The 21,581-nt window shown below is 39.1% G+C and overlaps 2 protein-coding genes across 8 annotated transcripts; one reads left to right on the top strand and one right to left on the bottom strand.

Moving 5' to 3' along the window:
* The first annotated feature begins 8,540 nt into the window (after positions 1-8,540).
* Positions 8,541-17,411, top strand: LOC124301944 (aspartate--tRNA ligase, cytoplasmic). Of its 4 annotated transcripts, none has more exons than XM_046757602.1 (12): positions 8,541-8,654; positions 14,696-14,763; positions 14,838-14,922; positions 15,013-15,199; positions 15,296-15,398; positions 15,561-15,879; positions 15,958-16,129; positions 16,243-16,390; positions 16,506-16,695; positions 16,773-16,853; positions 16,935-17,046; positions 17,127-17,411. In XM_046757602.1, the coding sequence occupies exons 2-12, from the start codon at positions 14,726-14,728 to the stop codon at positions 17,288-17,290; spliced, it is 1,599 nt and encodes a 532-aa protein (XP_046613558.1). In that variant the 5' UTR covers positions 8,541-8,654; positions 14,696-14,725; the 3' UTR covers positions 17,291-17,411. The 4 variants fall into 4 exon arrangements, with proteins under 4 accessions (XP_046613558.1, XP_046613557.1, XP_046613559.1 ...); XM_046757601.1 differs by having other exon boundaries at positions 8,567-8,723; positions 14,701-14,763; XM_046757603.1 differs by having other exon boundaries at positions 8,580-8,718; positions 14,701-14,763.
* On the bottom strand, positions 15,462-21,522 carry LOC124301941 (mediator of RNA polymerase II transcription subunit 16). 4 transcript variants are annotated; one of them, XM_046757593.1, is made up of 15 exons: positions 21,342-21,522; positions 20,929-21,075; positions 20,562-20,760; positions 20,205-20,451; positions 19,976-20,131; positions 19,708-19,877; positions 19,295-19,622; positions 19,008-19,215; positions 18,715-18,889; positions 18,479-18,634; positions 18,181-18,394; positions 18,010-18,119; positions 17,791-17,936; positions 17,579-17,705; positions 15,462-16,126 (listed from the first exon to the last, which is right to left on the bottom strand). In XM_046757593.1, the coding sequence occupies exons 1-14, from the start codon at positions 21,398-21,400 to the stop codon at positions 17,582-17,584; spliced, it is 2,439 nt and encodes an 812-aa protein (XP_046613549.1). In that variant the 5' UTR covers positions 21,401-21,522; the 3' UTR covers positions 15,462-16,126; positions 17,579-17,581. The 4 variants fall into 4 exon arrangements, with proteins under 4 accessions (XP_046613549.1, XP_046613548.1, XP_046613550.1 ...); XM_046757592.1 differs by lacking the exon at positions 15,462-16,126 and adding an exon at positions 16,258-17,337; XM_046757594.1 differs by lacking the exon at positions 15,462-16,126 and adding an exon at positions 16,258-17,337 and having other exon boundaries at positions 18,488-18,634.
* Positions 21,523-21,581: the final 59 nt, after the last annotated feature.

Raw genomic sequence — 21,581 nt, 5'->3', positions numbered from 1 at the left:
ACAATAGCACTTACAGTATTTTGTCGCATTTTTTCTTGCATGTTCAATAAGTGAATCTCATGAATCCAAATCCAAGAATCGAACTAAACAACGGAGAAATTCCGGTGTGTTAACCTATATCAAGAGACTCGACTAGAGTCTCGCACCTAGTATTAAAAAAAAATAAAAATGCACGCGTGAGCCAACGCAGTCCCTTTAATGTACGTGAGGTCAGCATATCAATTGTCAGCAAATGAAAAATACAACGGAGTTCTCTTCGCATGCAACCGAGTTCTATAGTTCCTGATACATTTTAGTAATAGTTCTGGCGAAATTTCCCGAAAAACGTAAATCGAAAAAGTTATCTGCCAACTTCCATAGCGATTATAATGTATTGCGCTCCGTAAAACCATGATATGATATCTTCAGGTATTTTTTTACGGGAGTTCTGAGGAGTTCCAGGAAAGTTCTGGCACACCCGAGGTTTTTCAGAAATAGTTCTATCGAAATCGATCTTTGAAACAATTTTCACAACGCTCTTATAGCATCGCACTCCAAAAAACCGTGATATGCCAGCTCGAAGTATTTTTTTAACGGGAGTTCTCATAAGTTCCAGGAAAGTTCTGGCACGCCCGAAGCTTCTCAGAAATAGTTCTGTCGAAATCGATCTTTGAAACAATTTTTATAACGCTCTTACAGCATCGCACTCCAAAAAACAGTGATATGCCAGCTCGAGAGAGCTTATGAGAACTCCCGTTATAAAAATACTTCGAGCTGGCATATCACGGTTTTTTTGAGTGCGATGCTGTAAGAGTGTTGTAAAGATTGTTTAAGAAATTCATTTTGACAGAACTATTCCTGAAAAGCCTCGGGCGCGCCAGAACTTTCCTGGAACTCCTCAGAACTCCCGTAAAAACATACCTGAAGATATCATATTGTTACAAAGGGTGAAATCACCCGTTTTGCCCCCTTTTAAATGATCTAGTAGTCATCATAGATAAAAGACGTTTATAAACCTCTTATGTCTTCCAAAAGAATAAGGTTACTGCGTCACAAAATAAATCCTTTTCCTTTCTTAATTTTCCACGTTGTAACACTGGTGTCAGAAGTGGGATCCTTCTGTGTCTCGGCAGAGTTTCGAGTGGATTTTGAGTGATAAAAAGAACACAAAAAAAAAATGCAAAGATCTCCGAGAGTATCACGAGCGAAGCGACGAGCTGCCGGACGCGTTTCGTCGTGTCAACGCTCCCTTGAACCGGTGTTTGTTCCCGTTTCTCCTCATTTGGAAGCTGAGGTTCAGCCCCAGCCCCAACTAGCTCTCTTGGCAGAGCTCATCCAAGGAAATCAAGATTTACTGATGCGACAGATACAGCAGCAACAACACCAACAATACCAACAACAACACCAACAACAGCAACAACAATAGCAACTACTGCAGCAACAAGAACAGCAGAATCTTCTGCACGAACTCCTCTCGCAACAACGTCAACAACAGGAAATCGTATCCCACGCGCTGATCGGGATCCTGCAAGGTGTGCAGAAGCTTCAGGAGCGGCCGCAGGAATTCCCAATACGCCCAGTTCCGTCCCCAAGTAGAAGGACTTCTCTTCCTTCAGTCCCGGTCCCAGCAAGGAGGACCTCCATTCATTCAATTCCGGATCAATGAAGGTCTGACGCCATTTATGGGGGAGGCGAAATTCCCCCTGTTGCTAAAAATTTTCCACCTGCTCATGTCTCGCAACAAGCTCAGGTTAGCTCTTTTCCGCAATGCCACGATGTTCCATCGCGTGATATTTCAGAAGTAGTTGAGCCTCCTGTCGCGTCGTCTCATGCTAGCGTGGATATTCAGTCAGAGTTCTTGGCCTTTTTAAAATCGCGCGGAACTGTCAATGTTCTCTCTCCGCAGACTCAGAGCTCGTTCGGACCCAATCAGGTCTCTGTATCTGCCGCGAGTATTGTAGAGTTGCCCTCGAAACAATCGAATTTGAAGCCCGGTTCGTATGACGGTTCGTCTGCTTGGAGTCTATACGAACGTCAACTCAACGTGATAAGTAAAGTTAATGGTTGGAGTCCGTCCCAGAAAGCAGCTAATTTGACAGCCTCTGTCCGGTCCGGCCTTGGTAGTTCCTGGGTCGCTTTCAGATTCGGATTCTGAAAATTTCGACAGCATTTGTGCGGCTCTTAAACTTCGGTTTGGCGAAGAACATCTTTCCAAACTTTATTTCACTCAGTTTGAAAATAGACGTCAAGGGCCAAAGAAGATTTAGCCTCTCTCGGAAATGATATAGAACGTCTCGCTTGACACTCCCTTACCCATTGTGCAGAAAAAGCTAGAGATTAGATAGCTCGGGCAAAATTCATTAATGCGATTCGGAATCCGGAGCTTCGGTATCATCTGAGGCTCGCAGCTCCGACTTCTTTACATGAAGCAATTATTAAGGCCTTAGAATTAGAAGCCATAAACGAGGCTGATTTAGGTTCGCGTCAACTTCATCGATTAAACCAAGCTGAACCTTCGGAAAATTCTTCGTCCCGTCCTTCAGTCAATCAGCCTAGCTCAGATTCTTTTCCAGGAAAGAAAAATAGTGGTTTCTCTCGTTACAATAGATCAAACTCCAATCGGCCTGTTTCAGAGTGCCAGTTTTGCGGCGTAAGAGGACATAACGCGAAGAATTGTTTCAAACTCGACCGTCAGTTGAAGACTGCTGAAGGTTCGTGGTGCAATAATGCCTCCAAGAGAGCACCCTCTAATCAGGTTTGGGCAGCGCAACCTTCTGTTCCTCAGAATTCGGAAAACTAGCTACCGATGTTTCGAAAGGGCGGATATCATCGGTTTCTTCCAAGTTCCTTAGCCCTATTGTTTCACAGTTCGTGGTAAGAGGCCTGCGTCGTACCGGCCTACATACTAAAGGTTCCGTTAACGGACTAGGTTGTTTGTGGGTGATAGATACCGGAGCCAAAATTTCCGTTGTTCGTCCTGATATGATTTCGTCTCTTGCTTCAATTAATCCTTCTGTGTCTATTCGCACTGCTACCGGAGCAACTACCCCTGTCGTAGGTAAGATGGTCGTGCAGGTAACAGTAGCGGATTGTGTTCAATCCCCACATGAAGTTCTAGTAGCTGATATAGAAGATGAAGGCATTTTATGCGTAGATTTTCTTTCCGCTCACAACTGCGTCATTTCTACCGGGGATTCGACTATCTGTTCTGGTTACCGTAAAATCAACCTCGAAACGTCTAGGTATATTAACTCTTCTCAACAGAAACCCTCTCGTCTTTGCGCGTTTTAGAACATGTGTCGGACTCTTTAGTCGTTCCTTCTTATCGCACGGAACTCTTTACTAGGTCTTCTGAAGATTTAGATATCGCTCAGACTAACAGTCTCGTTTGCCTTTTTAACGATTTTAAAGAGACTTTCGCTAAAGACTCTGCCGACATCGGGAGATGTACCATAGTTAAGCATTCGATAGATGTAGAGAATAACGCTCCGATTAAACAGGCAGCTAGACGGCTTCCTTCAAACGGTCGCAGGGAAGTTGAAAAATTAGTAGAAGATATGAGAACAGCAGATGTTTTTGAGCCGTCTTCTAGTCCGTGGGCTTCTCCCATTGTCTTAGTCAATAAAAAAGATGGTTCCAAGAGGTTTTGTATAGATTATAGGAAGTTGAACGAGGTCACCAAGAAAGATGCATATCCGCTTCCTCAGATAGGAGATACCCTTGATTTAATATCTGGTGCCCGTTGGTTCTCTACGATTGATTTACAGAGCGGTTATTGGCAAGGCGAAATGAATCTGTTAGAAAACGCGAAAACAGCTTTTGTCACAGGGTTAGGTGGACTTTGGCAATTTAAAGTTATGCCTTTTGGCCTTTGTAATGCACCAGCTACCTTCGAAAGAGCGATGAAATTCGCCCTTCAAGGTCTCACTGGCAAGATTTGTTTAGTTTATCTCGATGACATCATTGTGTTCGGTAAGACTTTTGATGAAGAATTGGAAAATCTTAAGCAGGTTTTTATACGTTTATTCCAAGCTGGTCTAAAAATGATTCCCAAAAAATGTCTTTTATTCAAAAGGGAAGTAAGTTTTCTCAGACACGTCATTTCAGTGAAAGGTGTTAAGACAGATTATTCTAAAATAGAAAAGGTCTTGAATTGGCCTCGTCCCGATTCAAAAGCAAAGGTTCAAAGTTTCTTAGGACTTTGTACTTATTACCAGACGTTTCGTTAAGGGCTTTGCTTCTATAGCGAGACCCCTCCATGCTCTTACAGGAATTAAAGTTGTTTTTGATTGGACTTCCGAATGCGAAGGAGCCTATGTTCTCCTTAAAAAATTATTAACTTCGTCGCCGATATTAGCTTATCCCATCACCGATTCTCAATTCATCGTAGATTCTGACGCTTCTCTCTGTGGTATAGGTGGGGTTTTGTCTCAAATTCAGGATAACCAAGAGCGCGTTATTAGTTATTTCAGTCTGGTCTTATCTAAACCGGAACGCAATTATTGTGTTACCCGTAGGGAATTATTAGCGATGGTAAAATCTATTTACCATTTCCATCATTATCTTTATGGAAGGAAATTTTTGATTCGGACAGACAATGCTTCCTTAACTTGGCTTTTTTCGTTCAAATCACCTGAAGGCCAAGTAGCTCGATGGTTGGAGAGGTTAGGTCAATATGACTTCGAACTTAAACACCGTCCCGGAGTTCTGCATGGTAATGCTGATGCACTTTCTCGTCGTCCGTGCGGGGACGATTGCAAACAGTGCTCTCGTTTAAATAAACAGCAAGATCCCTCGCTTAACGCTCGTCAAATTTCTCTCGTTGAAAATAAAGAAGACTGGATCATCGCCCAGGAGAAAGATTCAGATCTCCTCCTAGTTCGGAATTGGAAATCCACAGGAGTCAGGCCTCAGTGGGAAGAAGTATCTTTTATGAGTCAGTCTTTGAAAATTTACTGGGCGCAGTGGGACTCCTTGTTTCTCCTCGATCAGTTGCTTTATAGGAAATGGGAATCACCTAACTCCAAGTCCGTACGTTGGCAGCTTCTGGTTTCTAGAGAAAAGCCGAGATTTTGACTAGCTTTCATGATTCACCTGTCGGTGGCCATTTCGCTTCTAATTTTTATCTAATCTTCCATCTTAACCATGGTTTTACGGAGCGCAATACATTATAATCGCTATGGAAGTTGGCAGACCATTTTTTCGATTTACTTTTTTCGGGCAATTTCGCCAGAACTGTCACTAAAATGTATCAGGAACTATAGAACTCGGTGGCATGCGAAGAGAACTCCGTTGTATTTTTCATTTGCTGTAAATTGATCTGCTACGGGAAGTTGGCAGATCATTTTTTCGATTCACTTTTTTTTACTCAAATCGACAGAACTATTACTAAAATGTATCAGGAACTGTAGAACTCGGCTGCATGCGGAGAGAACTCCATTTTATTGTTGATTTGCTGACAATTGATATGCTGACTTCACGTCCGGGTCCCTTTACCGCGAAGAAAAGCCTTTGGCCTATACGGCGAAAATATTATGACATATTTCTCCCCTGTCACGATTAACTGTGAAATTCGAGAACTTTTATTTACAATGTGGGTTTGAAGAGCTTTAATTTAAGCTCTATTTCAATGCATCAACGACCGGGACACCGAGATATATAATTTTTTGTATTCATCACCTCGTCGAAATCGTCAGTTCGCTCAAGAATTTTCGTCGTATTCAGATCACCTTTTTGTTCTTCTTCAGAAACTGTATGTGCCAAAGTACTCTTCAAGCTTCCTCTCCCAGGAAATAGTTGTGATTATTTTTCATTTATAGTATTGTTTTGTGAATATAAATTATTTATTTCTTTTTATTTTCTATTTATCAGTTGTACAGGGTGTCTCATTTTAATCAATCCAGTCAAATATCTCGAAAACCAAAAGTGTGAGTGGAAACTGTTTTAGACAAAAGTTGTAAGGTTCGAAGGGGGAAAGATGATAACAGTGTCAGATTTTCCGTAAGTGAACCCGCCAAGGTCAGATGAAGGTGATTTTGATTTTTTTCAATAGTACAGTATATTGTTTTCATCGGACTCTGGATAAGCATCAATTTCTGCATGAAAAAGTAATTGGATACTTACCACCGAAACTCGACTGGTGATGAGGTACGAGCAGGTCAAGTTGCTACGGAAGGTTCCTATCGTACTTGAGTAATTAGTTTTCACACCGTTTTGTATGGTAAGAGTCAACGATAGTCATGTTTTTTATTTTTCTCACACAACCGAGTGTGCACACGTACAAGTGAATTTCGCCGGATTAATTCTCAGAGATGAGAGAATACTTTTCGAATGTTTCGTCACGAAATAATTCCTTACTCAAGAATTTTGTGGGTGAAATAGCATCGGCAAAGCACAGTTAAATCTAAAGCAACGAAAATTTTTTTTATAAAATTGATTCCGTTCACAGTGGACACACCTTTTACACCACGGTCTTACATACAGGTCTTGCAACGAACTGAAATTTGAGTGGTGGAGGTAGCCGCGTTATTGTCGAATTTTTTTTTGCCACTACTGGCCACTACGCAGCGCTGTCAGTTATTCACCGACATACCTATGAGTGACATTACAACGTAAGGTTATCTGTGTATGAGTATCAAAAAAATATGTTAGGGTTCCACCAAATAATAATAATAAGCTTATGAATAACTCGTAGCACCGCTCTTGTGGCCATAAGTTGTACTTTTGTTTAGGACGTAACTGACCATCCCCCACCACGTTCGTTGCAAGACCTGTATGTAAGACCGTGTTTTACACACTCTCAATGTCAAGATGGCTGCCGCTCAAACGACTGCGATGGCATTCCGGTTGTTTAACGATTCACAGCCCTTAGATACCACTAGAATCCATTTCACCCATGATAAAACAGCAGCGTAAATAGGATAATTACAACTCCGTTGTTGGTTAAGCTCTATATACTGAGATTTTACACCGCGAAAATTCAGTGACATCAGGTGGCGCCACCATTAGTAGTTTTCGGCGCGGTGCTGTGCACAAATAACACGACGCCATTATTGTTTACATTCTGGCCGCAGTCTTTACGAAGTGGCATATGCTGTTGATAGAGGGCGATAGCTAAGAAAGAAGAGAAAAATAGATGTTATTCCTGTTCATTGTGGCATAATCAGCAACGAAATAGTTGATTCATTAGCTAAACCACTGATATATGTGTATATATATCAGTGAGCTAAACATGCTATTCGACACGGCATTGATTCTCAAATCTCTATTCCAATAAGAGACTTTAGAAGCAAATGGAAGGATCATACGTATAATAACTTTAATACATAGTGCTTGGATCTTGCTAATACAAAAGGAAGATATTACTTCAATAACTTTTACTCTCTTCAAAGAAAACCATGGTTTACTAACATCTCAGCTAACAGGAAAACTATAGTTATTATTAATAGAATAAGATCAGGACACACAACACTTAGAAAACATCTATTTAGATTTAATATTGTCAACGATTCACTGTTCCTGTGGCCAAGTCGAAGAATCAATAGAACATATTTTTTGGAATTGTGATAATTTTAGTAATCAAAGACAGACTTTAATCAAGACTTTAAAAATCTTTTTGGGCTTAGGACCATACAGTGTCGAAGAAATTGTTAATTCTAAAAACTCTATAATTTTTAATGCTTTAATTAAATTTATTGACTCTTTAAAAATTAATTTCTAATATAATAATATATTTTATGTTAAAATAACCTATAAAATGTTCAAATAATTGTAATTTAATCATAATATGAAATAATAGCAAACTGTAATAATAAGTGTAAAAATGGTTGTATGGGCTAGTACCCAAACCTTATGTATTCCTTTTTTTATCTCTCAGTTGAGAGAACTTGTAAAAAAAAAAAAAAAATGTTAGTTCTGACGTTTGTTTGTATTAATCATACATAACCTCTTATTCCTTCTCAAAAGGTTGGATGTTGAGTATACTGTATACTTCTTATTTTAGAGTTATTTTTCGGATAAGTAGTCTGTTATATATTGCATGCTCAACGCGAGGTTACGTTATAAACCGGCACCACAAGCAAAAAAATAATAGAAAATACACGGGGTGCTAGTGGGTGGGCAATTACCACGAGCAAATGGAGAACGATTTATTAGCCGCTAGATAGCACAGACCGCAAGTTTCTGAGCCATACACTATTCAGGAAAGAAAGGATTGACATCACACTCCAAATTTCCGTTTCCACAAAGCGAACGCGAACTCACTTGATGTTCAGAATCCGGCCCCTGGGCACTCCGGCTGTAAAACCGTGCTCGAAAATGAAGCCGATGTTGTGAATTTTCGCCGCTAGCGCTAGTGAGGGAGAGGCCTACTTAGTACGCACACACCGGCCTCGGAGATTGCAGCGCTCCGGTCTTTGGTGCACAAATTGAGAAACACAGGCTTCAAGACGGTCACGCTGAATTATGTAGGAAGGGGCTTGGAGTTCCCAGACCTGTCTATAATACCGTGATTCTGGCTTTTCGTCACGTGAGACGCCTGGCGGGGAGCCCGAGGACTTTATTAAAATAATCATAGAGCTTTACATGGGGATCGGACCACCTCTTATTCCTCTCTTATTCTTACACCGTGTCATACGCAGTCGTAAGCACCGTGTCTGTGCACGCGTTGAGTGGAGCCTTGGTACGTACATATTTACTTGCGATAAGCTGCTATCACGAAAGAAAAGCACTATTAAACCTGTAAGGTAAAATAAAGTCGTAAATTGAGCGTCCCGAAAAGATCCCTGATTAGCATATCATACCGCTAAAGACCGTTGTATAAATTTGAAGTTACAACTCTACTTGTCGTGTTCTGAAATAAAATTAATTATTGCAGCATCTCAGTAGACAGATTGTTGAAGCAGAGATGAGTAGGGAGATCTCCAACGCTCGGCTTTTCGTGATACCAGCTAAGTTGGAGCGTCGACGTGACACCTAGGCGGCCACGCACCGAAGGTGGCCCATTTCCGACCTGACACCAGGCGGCCATGCACCGAAGGTGGCCCACAATCGTGTATATATAGATACACTCGGTTGCTCGAGCAAGTGGTTGCCAATCGCATCCTTGTCCCCGCTCGCACAAATGTTTCCAGGAATGCAAGAATTGGAATTTTTTTTGTTTCAGTTATGAATGTCAGCGAATAAAAGTATCTCCAGATTTGATAAATCTTGGATTCAATTAGCGGGCGCTGAACCAAATTAATTAACTACTCCCAGTCCGAATACTTTTTTTTTTTTTTAATATATATTATTTTTTTATTGATATGAAAATAGGTGACGCCTGGTGTTCTCGAATATTTGTACACGCAGTTTATGGAAAAATATACGACGCCAGCTCGATAACATTTATGCAAAATGTGCAATGGGCAAGTGGTTGGGGGAAATTTTTTTTTTCTCGAACTGAATCTTCCAGAGAAGCATCAGCGAATTCCAAGCAAGCTCCATAAACATACCGAGCAAACGCGCGCTCACGGACGTAGCTGTGGTGTGGCTGAGTGGATACCACATGAGGATGAGTTTTCAATCACAGGTTTTTGCGCGAAGTTTTCCTGTATTTAAGTTAATTACTGCTGCCTTTGCTATGATACTGCATTCAAGTCTTAAACAAAACACTAAAAAATAAGTTAACCACTTAACGTAAAACAAAATGTTAGATTGAGCTTAAAATTTCAGCCGGAGTTACATAAACTAAGATAATTACAAGCGCAACATTGTAAATATTGTACATTTATTGTTCATCTAAATAAATATGGTTTCCTCCTCAAAAAAAACAAACAACATGAGGATGGAGTGATGCGGGACACGGGTTCGATCGCAGTTCACTCTTTATTTATTTATTTTTTTTAAATTCAATCCCGGCTTTTGATTTTGTATTTTCGGAGAAAAAAAAACAAATGAAAGAAAGAAAATTTCCAGAGCCGGTCGATTTTTTCCTTCTTTCCTTTTGCTTTTTTTTTACTGAACCCACCCTTTTTGTAGTGGGGGTAACCCAGAAGAGAACAAATAATTGAAACAATAAAATTCCGAGAGTGAATCGATTTGTTCCCCGTTTTTGGCGCCTCTTTTTTTAATAAGGAAAAGTTTTGACAGTAATGAAAAATAGAGATTACTAAAAACAAATGTATTGTTTTTTTAATAACACCGGCCCACTAAAAAAAAAAAAGTGGTCTGTACTTTTGACCGGACCTACCTATCTTTATGTATTTTGACGCACTGAATCCGAATCTGAAGTTAGTTTTGCCCGTACATCCTCAAAATTTTGAGTAAATTGCAAAAAACCATAAAAATAGCCAAAAATTAGCAGTTTTGGTAAGAAAAAAATTTGTGGAACTATAGACCAAGTATGATTTTTATGCATTTTGGTCCGCTAAACCCAAATCTGAAGTTTATTCAACCATAAGCCTTTTAAAATTTAATTGAGCCGGTGTTATTAAAAAACAATACATTTGTTTTTAGTAATCTCTATTTTCCATTACTGTCAAAACTTTTCCTTATTAAAAAAAAAAAAACGCCCATTTTATATCAGTCTTGACGAGCATTTCTTAAGAATTTTGAGAGATGCGAGATCGGAACGACAAAATTATTTCAGTAGCAACAATGTATGGACCCCTCTCCTTTTCTGATATTGGCAGCCAGTTAAGAGGCTTCACAGTGTTCAGTTTAATGCCAGCAGCTCTCGAGGTAGCAAGATGGTAAGTGAATTACTTAATTATTTTACATGTATGGAAAAACCGGCAGGTTTGACGATCGTCTATTTACTTTATAGATTAAGAAGAGAAAAAAAGGGAAGGACCTGTAGTCGTATTTTATACTTTATTTAATTTTCCTTGAATTGTCAAACGTTTTTATTTTTGATTGTATAGGAAGAAGGTGTGTGGGGAATTCCATTCTAGTGCCCAAGAATGTAATACACATTTTCGATCGTTTTAACTTTTTTTTTTTTTTGGGAAAACATGTTCCTCAATTTACAAATTTCCGTAATGTTTTGGTATTCAAATCGATTCTTAACAATTTTGCGCACAGGTGGGATTTCTTTAATTATTTTTTCCCTAAACCTGAGGATATTTCCTATCTGAGATCACTGTCAATAGGCGAGATTCCGGAAATCATTAAATTACCTTTTTTTCTAATTAAAAAGAAAATCACATAAGGCCACTAAGAGCTCGAAATGAAAATCTGAAAAAATTAGAGATGGTTTTTTATATTCGAAGCCATTAACGTAAAAAATCCGTTTAACGATCATCCTAATAGATATACATTGTATATTGGGCATTCCACGTCAAATTTGCAACCCATGTACCTCACCCTCTTCGCTTTTGATAATTGTTTGGTATGATGTTGCAACCACGGTTTCAATCGACTTGAAACAGCGTCGGAATTTTTTGCAGATTTCTTTAGCCACCACTGAAATAGAAAAAAATTGAAAAACCAATTCCGAAAACGCTTCTTTTAAAATACTGAAAAAATTCACACTGATTTTATAATTAAAAATATGATTCTTAAGCACGAGACGATAACGGGATCTCTACATTTACTATTGTTTTCGCAAGTTTTTAATTTTCTTGGATCTTTGAATTACTTAAAAAAAAAGAATGAAATGGTATGAACTATATTCATTGCAAATTTGACGTGGAATGCCCAATATACAATGTATATCTATTAGGATGATCGTTAAACGGATTTTTTACGTTAATGGCTTCGAATATAAAAAACCATCTCTAATTTTTTCAGATTTTCATTTCGAGCTCTTAGTGGCCTTATGTGATTTTCTTTTTAATTAGAAAAAAAGGTAATTTAATGATTTCCGGAATCTCGCCTATTGACAGTGATCTCAGATAGGAAATATCCTCAGGTTTAGGGAAAAAATAATTAAAGAAATCCCACCTGTGCGCAAAATTGTTAAGAATCGATTTGAATACCAAAACATTACGGAAATTTGTAAATTGAGGAACATGTTTTCCCAAAAAAAAAAAAAAGTTAAAACGATCGAAAATGTGTATTACATTCTTGGGCACTAGAATGGAATTCCCCACACACCTTCTTCCTATACAATCAAAAATAAAAACGTTTGACAATTCAAGGAAAATTAAATAAAGTATAAAATACGACTACAGGTCCTTCCCTTTTTTTCTCTTCTTAATCTATAAAGTAAATAGACGATCGTCAAACCTGCCGGTTTTTCCATACATGTAAAATAATTAAGTAATTCACTTACCATCTTGCTACCTCGAGAGCTGCTGGCATTAAACTGAACACTGTGAAGCCTCTTAACTGGCTGCCAATATCAGAAAAGGAGAGGGGTCCATACATTGTTGCTACTGAAATAATTTTGTCGTTCCGATCTCGCATCTCTCAAAATTCTTAAGAAATGCTCGTCAAGACTGATATAAAATGGGCGTTTTTTTTTTTTTAATAAGGAAAAGTTTTGACAGTAATGGAAAATAGAGATTACTAAAAACAAATGTATTGTTTTTTAATAACACCGGCTCAATTAAATTTTAAAAGGCTTATGGTTGAATAAACTTCAGATTTGGGTTTAGCGGACCAAAATGCATAAAAATCATACTTGGTCTATAGTTCCACAAATTTTTTTCTTACCAAAACTGCTAATTTTTGGCTATTTTTATGGTTTTTTGCAATTTACTCAAAATTTTGAGGATGTACGGGCAAAACTAACTTCAGATTCGGATTCAGTGCGTCAAAATACATAAAGATAGGTAGGTCCGGTCAAAAGTACAGACCACTTTTTTTTTTTTAGTGGGCCGGTGTTATTAAAAAAACAATACATTTGTTTTTAGTAATCTCTATTTTTCATTACTGTCAAAACTTTTCCTTATTAAAAAAAGAGGCGCCAAAAACGGGGAACAAATCGATTCACTCTCGGAATTTTATTGTTTCAATTATTTGTTCTCTTCTGGGTTACCCCCACTACAAAAAGGGTGGGTTCAGTAAAAAAAAAGCAAAAGGAAAGAAGGAAAAAATCGACCGGCTCTGGAAATTTTCTTTCTTTCATTTGTTTTTTTTTCTCCGAAAATACAAAATCAAAAGCCGGGATTGAATTTAAAAAAAATAAATAAATAAAGAGTGAACTGCGATCGAACCCGTGTCCCGCATCACTCCATCCTCATGTTGTTTGTTTTTTTTGAGGAGGAAACCATATTTATTTAGATGAACAATAAATGTACAATATTTACAATGTTGCGCTTGTAATTATCTTAGTTTATGTAACTCCGGCTGAAATTTTAAGCTCAATCTAACATTTTGTTTTACGTTAAGTGGTTAACTTATTTTTTAGTGTTTTGTTTAAGACTTGAATGCAGTATCATAGCAAAGGCAGCAGTAATTAACTTAAATACAGGAAAACTTCGCGCAAAAACCTGTGATTGAAAACTCATCCTCATGTGGTATCCACTCAGCCACACCACAGCTACGTCCGTGAGCGCGCGTTTGCTCGGTATGTTTATGGAGCTTGCTTGGAATTCGCTGATGCTTCTCTGGAAGATTCAGTTCGAGAAAAAAAAAATTTCCCCCAACCACTTGCCCATTGCACATTTTGCATAAATGTTATCGAGCTGGCGTCGTATATTTTTCCATAAACTGCGTGTACAAATATTCGAGAACACCAGGCGTCACCTATTTTCATATCAATAAAAAAATAATATATATTAAAAAAAAAAAAAAGTATTCGGACTGGGAGTAGTTAATTAATTTGGTTCAGCGCCCGCTAATTGAATCCAAGATTTATCAAATCTGGAGATACTTTTATTCGCTGACATTCATAACTGAAACAAAAAAAATTCCAATTCTTGCATTCCTGGAAACATTTGTGCGAGCGGGGACAAGGATGCGATTGGCAACCACTTGCTCGAGCAACCGAGTGTATCTATATATACACGATTGTGGGCCACCTTCGGTGCATGGCCGCCTGGTGTCAGGTCGGAAATGGGCCACCTTCGGTGCGTGGCCGCCTAGGTGTCACGTCGACGCTCCAACTTAGCTGGTATCACGAAAAGCCGAGCGTTGGAGATCTCCCTACTCATCTCTGGTTGAAGAGTCTGTTGCCGGCCAGTGCTTTTTAAATAATCTAGTTCCAAAGTTCGATGTGATTTGCTCGTGCAACGTTAATGACCGGTTGACACTCTATTTTTCACATACACTGCTGTTTTAGCTTCTGAAAGTTCGGTGAACCTGCTGAACGACGTGTGTACTGATAATCTGTGACAATATCGTGTTTGGTCAGACCTAAAATTGGTCACGCAATTTGCAGGAAGTAGTCACTTAGTAAAACTTGTAGATAACATACCGTCAAAGTAATTAAAAATAATTTTCTGCGCTACCTCCCTTAACAACTCTACTACTTTGTAGTTTTTATGAGCATTAGTGCTTAAAATTCGATGCACCAGTGCTTATAAGGACTATATTATATTCTCGTATTTGACAGAGGTAGCACAGAAAATAGAATTTGTGTCATGTGCATATAGGGATTTCTGAACACTGCATGAGGTTCGCATATGCCTTTGACTCATGCGGTACTTTATACTCATTGAGAAATCCCTATTTTATGCGCACTTCCCACAAGAATAATTATTCTGATGCAGTGTTTACATCTGCACACAGAATTATCCATTTGTCTGTCAACATTTTCACCATCGAAGTAACGGAGTATTCACATTTTTTTTCCAGACACAGTTTTCCATATCATAGGAAAATGGGCGGTAACAAGCCAGAGGAAGCTGCTCGCGAAGGGTAAGGATTATTAGTTCAATCATTTGCAGAAGTACTGGCACTAGTATCCTAATTCACACGTTATTAAATTTTAGAGAAGATGCGTCAAAGAAGGCTCTCAAAAAGCAGCAGAAAGATGCAAAAAAGATAGCTGCCAAGGCTGAGCGGCAAGCACAACTAGTAAGAAAATTGTACTTGTAGTTAGAGCATGTTTCACGCATGTATTATACCTGATAAGCAATAATTCATACTGCTATTTGCTACAACCAGCAATCGGTGCAGCAAGATGCTGCAAACGAGGAAGATATCTCTGTCGGAAAATATGGACAGCCAGCGATGATTCAGAGTGTAGATAAACACAAGGACAGAAAGTTCACTCATGTCCAGGATCTGAATCCCAATATCGCTGGTCAGATTATCTGGCTCAGAGGACGATTACACACAAGCAGAGCTAAGGGTAGATATTTATGGTTTTCAATTAAAAAGCAAAGATATTTCAGTACAACTTCGCACTGAACCGCTATATATTGTAGTTTTTCGAACCTTTCCGCAGGAAAACAGTGTTTTCTAATACTCAGAGAGCAGTCCTACACAGTTCAAGGACTCGTCGCTGTAAATGACGAAATCAGTAAGCAAATGGTCAAGTTTGCATCAAAGTAAGCCTGATTAATCACAATTTGGATAGAATAGGAATTGGCGCATGCAATATTTAGACAATCAAGAGTTTCACGAGCATATTATTTTAGCTTTGCACCGAGTGTTTCATGTGAAAAATACATCCTCGCAACTGATTTCTTTGCACAAATTTCTCGTTTCAGCATTACCAAGGAGTCTATAATCGATGTCGAAGCAACAGTGAAGACTGTGGCTAAAATCGAGTCCTGCACTCAGAAAGATGTAGAACTCCACATCAAGCAGATATTTACTGTCAGTGCCGCCAAGGCTCAGCTACCCCTTCTGATTGAAGATGCGTCCAGGTCTGTCAAGGCAGAAGAATCTGAAGGGCTGAACATAAAGGTGAACCAAGACACTCGTCTGGACAACCGGATTCTCGATCTGCGTACCCCGGCTAATCAGGCGATCTTTAGAGTCGAAGCTGGGGTCTGCAAGCTATTCAGGGATGTATTAACTAAAAAGGTACATATACTTTTCCGCAAACTTCGCAGCAGGTCATTAATCGTTCTCTGAATGTGAGGTTTCACGTGATTCTTTTAGGGGTTTGTGGAAATTCATACGCCAAAGATCATATCAGCTGCCAGCGAAGGTGGAGCCAATGTTTTCACCGTCTCGTACTTCAAAGGGTCTGCATATTTGGCTCAGTCACCTCAGCTCTACAAGCAGATGGCCATTGCCGCTGACTTTGACAAGGTGTTCACCGTCGGAGCTGGTAACGAATTCATTTTTACTAAATAAGAAGTTATGCATTTCACAAATTTTTTTTTTCAATCACCAATGCAACAAAAAAGTAGCAAGGAAATGAACATTACTTTGTGTCCACAGTTTTTCGAGCGGAGGATTCAAACACCCATAGACATTTGACGGAGTTTGTGGGATTAGATTTAGAAATGGCATTCAAATACCATTATCATGAAGTGGTTGAAACTATCGGCCAAATGTTCACCGAGATATTCAAAGGACTTCGCGACCAGTCAGTAACACAGACTTGAAAGAGTTCTTATTCTGCGTGATAACAGTTTTTCAAATAATTAAAGTAAGTCATGCAACTACTAAATTATTTTTATTTGTTTTTTTCAATTCTATAGATATGCCGCCGAGATTAAAGCCGTCAGCGAACAATTCCCTGTGGAGCCATTCACTTTTCTAGATCCTCCACTCAGATTGGAATTTCATCAAGCAATAAGTTTGCTAGCAGAGGCTGGTGTCACGATCGGTCCAGAAGACGATTTATCGACTCCGGATGAAAAATTACTGGGCAAACTCGTCAAGGCGAAAGTAAGAAAGGCATTTTGAAAAACGGATAAACACTATTCTGATAACGACTGACGACAAATGTTATTTTAAATTCACAGTATGACACGGACTTTTACATACTCGATAAATATCCGCTAGCTGTCAGGCCGTTCTACACCATGCCAGACCCGAGAAATAACGTAAGCAAACATCTGCACAACATGTGAAACATTATCAACAATATTCAAGATCCTTGATTTACATTCACATTGGTATTCTAGGGGACTTCAAATTCTTATGACATGTTCATGCGCGGTGAGGAAATTCTTTCAGGTGCTCAACGTATTCATGATCCCGATTTTCTCGTTGAAAGAGCGAAAGTTCACAACATAGGTAACCTTATATCCTCCATTTTTGGACAGAGAATTGCAAAAGCCGTCTTTTGTTTCAATACAAAATTCATTGATTCGTAGATATCGAGAAGATAAAAGCCTACATAGATGCGTTCAGATTCGGTTGCCCGCCTCACGCCGGTGGCGGTATTGGAATGGAACGCGTTGTGATGCTCTACCTTGGCTTGGACAATATTCGAAAAACGTCAATGTTCCCACGCGACCCCAAGCGCATAACGCCTTAGGTGGGATGAAGAATCATATTTTATGCAACACCGAACCTTCGCCATCCCTGTGTGGGTCATGGATTAATTGTAAATGTAAATTAACACCAATTGATTTTAATAAAGATGGTATCGTTGACTATGCAAGTTCTATTATTCTCCAACAAATTTTTGGTGTGAAAATCTAACACAATTAAATAGTTTTTAATACATTCTACACAAGTATTTACATCAGATTGAATAAAAATAATTTGCTAAATTTCATCAGTGGTACAATTTTTTGTTAGGAATAAGCAAGAACTTTTTTACCTGTTACTGAGACATTCGGCGAATTCGCCACAGTCCTCCGCATCTACAGGTCCGTGCCCATCTTTGATCCCAAGCCCGAATAGCCGCAGTTCTCATCATATTTTGTACTTGAGCTTTTCCCCCACACCTAGGAAACAATTTGATCTAATTGTATTATCGATGAACACATAACTCGTTCTGAGACTTGCCTCTTTTTGGGACGGATCACGTACCTCGAGCATTGTTTTACCAGAAGAGGCTGCTTTCCTAGATATAAGTGACGAATGCTGTCCAGTACTTGACCTGTGTGCATGCAACCTTCGATTGGATTCAACTCTGGTACAAACACCAATAGCTCAGGTTCGACACCGAATTCCAACTGGAGTTAAGGGATGGGAATTAGTCGGTTGAAAATATTAAAATTAATCGGAAAGACTAAATTGAAAATTCACCTGAAGAGGAAGATTCTGACAAAATAGCATGGGTGTCGCTATGGCGGTGATGCTGCTCGCTTGGTGTAGTTGTGGTATCATTATCTGGTTTGGTAAGTGACAGCATTCGTCTGAAGGAATACATGACAAATTTATTCATGAAAGAGATCGCATCAGGCATTTGAGACCCACCGATTAATCCTTCGTCAATTTGCTGCTGCTGATTTTCTCCGTTGAGTTGAACTAGTCGAGACAGTAATCTGAACAGCAGCGGCAACGCATCCAGATTGTCTGTGTTTCGAAGGAAAACAGGTAAACATGACGGACGTAGTAAGCCCCATATCCGAATAATTACGAGCAGCTCGCGAAGAGTGTTCAACGCTTTGTAGTCCTTAAGAAGTTCGTACTGAAAAATAGAAATAAAAGATTTAACGATGGTAATCAACTCGTGAAAACACTTGCCAAACGTTGGTGAGAAAATAATTATTACAATACCAACCCCGCCAGACTTGAGCTGCGTACGTTGTTCTGGTAATCGAGCAAGGAGATTTAGAGCCATGTCGGCGACCCATTGAATTAGTTGCTGCAGCGATTGTAGAGTGATTGGTTCCACCGTGAATTCCTTCGGATCCAAATGGAACATCACCTGACGAACAAAAATGGGATTCAGTGGATTTGACAGTGTAGAGAAATAATTGATTTGTAAAATGTGAAGATTTTTTGTACCTTATCGACATCTGTAATAGGTTCTGTAATAACTGCTGCTAGACTCTCGGCTGGCCCTTTGTCATGAGAAATGAGCGCTGATGGTCTTAGCAGAGACTTAAATGCTGTCGCTACCGAATGTATCATCAGCAAAGATGACAGATCTGCTGCTTTGGACTGACCAGCTGATAGCATTCTGCAATGAAGGCAGCAAATAATATTCCAATAAACTATTGAATAGTGTTTTCGATCTCATGTAGTTTAAAGAAGGAAATATTAAGCTAACAGTCTGTTACAACATATTAAGCACAAACCTGAAGAGACAAGTTTTAATGCAGAGGAACTGAACATAGTAGAATTGTTGGATAGGGGCTAGTTGTCTGTTGTACGATAAGTCAAGGCGTTCACACAGGGTTTCAATCATCGAGGATCTTAAGCAGAGAAGTAAATCCAAGCAATCGAGTCCAGTGACGAGGCAATACTCTAGCATTGTACAAGCATAACCTAGTGTCATCGAAGGACCTGAAGTAACGATGACAAACATTATTTTTTTCTGGTTTTTACACATGGAGATGGTAATAATTTCTCTTTCCATCCTTACCGCCATCTAAAAGTAGTCTGTAAAGGTAGAGGGTGCCTTGGGTATCAATAACGAGAAGAATTCCACCTAACCATGAGATGTCGATATGAGATATGGAGAGTGTAAGCCTTTGGAATTTATTGCTCGGTTCATCCTGTCGCCAAGGCATGTTTAAAGATGCCAAAGCGATTTCTTTCAGACAGTCGCGGTTGAGGTAATGTATGGAGGAATCTGCCAACGCAATTATCACACAGCTGGGTGGTGGCAACGTCGTAACGATTGCCAGTTTAGTTGTAGTTACAGCTACAACCGGAGATTTGCATTGGTACTGAGACTGATTCTGCCAAACCTGTTGACGATTTTTATCGATTACCTCTGGTAACTCTTTGAACTGGGCAAAAAAGTTTATCCAACACACAGAACTGAGTACTCACAACAGTTTTGAATGACTCGAGGGTTTTTGGTTGAAAAAGTTTATGCACAGTTTGAGATTTCTCCCTAAGCTCCCAGACTTCGACGAGCCCTCCATTGTCTCCATTCGCAGCAACAATTAAAGAATCAGCATCCTCTCGGACCACAAATTTCAAGTGAGTTACTTTTGTGTCTACAATAGGAAATACGAAAAGATTAGAACAAACTTTGTGATCGAAAAAATAAACTATTCGATATATGATATCTTATGATTAAAATAAAAATGCTTACACATATTATCCTGGATGACGCTGTCATGCAGAAAAAAACTTGGAAGTGCCTGCGAAGTGATGTAACATTTTTCATCACTTTTTCTAACGGATACTCTGTAGCACCTAATTGGTAGCGCAACACTGCCGCTGCTCACCGCCACTAGATAGTGTCCATCTGTTAAGAGGAGAGAGTAAATTAAAGTGTCCAGTTGAAGGAAATTGTTCGCTGCTACTTGATAGATGCTTACTTTTACCGTAACAAATGTCTACGGCAGTTATTCTGTGTCGCGTACTTCCGAGGCTTTCTGTCGCAAAACAAACTTGGCTCGGGGAATCTTTTGATATCATTACAGCTCCGACCATCCCTGTAGTCGACACAACTAAAACTCCTTCGGCTGCGCGCCCACCAAACTGCCTTACAGAAGGGGCGAATCTCAGGTGGTTGAATTTGTCATTGTAGTAAATGCTGTCTTTCTTTTCTGCGACTAGCCCGATCTTGGCATTGATGAAGAAACATAGACTTATTGTTATAAGCATTGAGTATGTAGCTTTAATGGTACAATCAGAAAACAAAATTTGTTCCTCTACTGGGGTTGATTACTCACCTTTTTGCCATTGTGAAACCAGGCGGCACTGAGAACATGTTCTCCAGGAAAGCACGCAGACCCAATCAGCATCCAGTCATTCAGTATGTGGTCCTTAAAGGTCCATAACTGAATGCTTCCCGATTCATCGGCAATGACCAATTTATCACCTGGCAAATCCCACTCTAGGGCAGTGATGTTGGTTTTATTTGATAATACTCTATGACACATCAAATTTTAGAATATTAGAGAAACCTGTTGACATTATGATTGCACTAAAAAAAATCCTATTCAATCATTTTCCAATCCATTGGTAAATTTTAAATGTCTTGTTATGGAATAATATTATTTAATTATGGCACCAATCGTTGATAATATTGAAACTAACTTATGCGAATGCCATGGCATATTCAGGTCGCAAATATAAACATGAGATCCCCAGGTTCTTCCATTGAAATCATCCAATTCAGTGGTGGTTGTAAAGGCAGCAACATTACGGCTGGATAATGAACACAACGAGTGTCCATCGCAAAACCTACGATGAAAGTTGACAGCATCAGGGAAAAATTACTATTATATTAGATACTTTTTTGGATGATCCAAGAAAACAGATTCACAATATATTTGGATTTATCAAACCATGGATTTGATCTGCAGGGTGAATATTAAACAATAAGCAAATGAATGAATGCACGAAAACGAGAATAAATTAATGTTGTGAACAAGTAGTGTTGTGTATCTTGTGTACGAAAAGCGTACATAACCAAAAAATTAATGCGAGATTCAAATTGACGTACGAACCTCTCGGTACCAAGGCTAGATTTCACATTTTTTCTATTAACAGCATAAATAAGATCCATTTTCTTTTGATAATTAGCTATTGCAGCGACACAAAATTCACATAATTGGAATTGACAGGCATAAACGACGCTCACTAAACCCTCAAAACTGTACCACGCAGACCGTAAATTATAAATCTAGAGTGTTTCTTCGTTACCAGCCGAGCAAAGTTAATTTTGATACTTAGGGGCCATACTTAAA

Source organism: Neodiprion virginianus, chromosome 4 (genome assembly GCF_021901495.1).
Source record: "Neodiprion virginianus isolate iyNeoVirg1 chromosome 4, iyNeoVirg1.1, whole genome shotgun sequence".
NCBI classification, from domain to species: Eukaryota; Metazoa; Arthropoda; class Insecta; order Hymenoptera; family Diprionidae; genus Neodiprion; species Neodiprion virginianus.
This window is presented reverse-complemented; position numbering and strand designations above follow the sequence as displayed.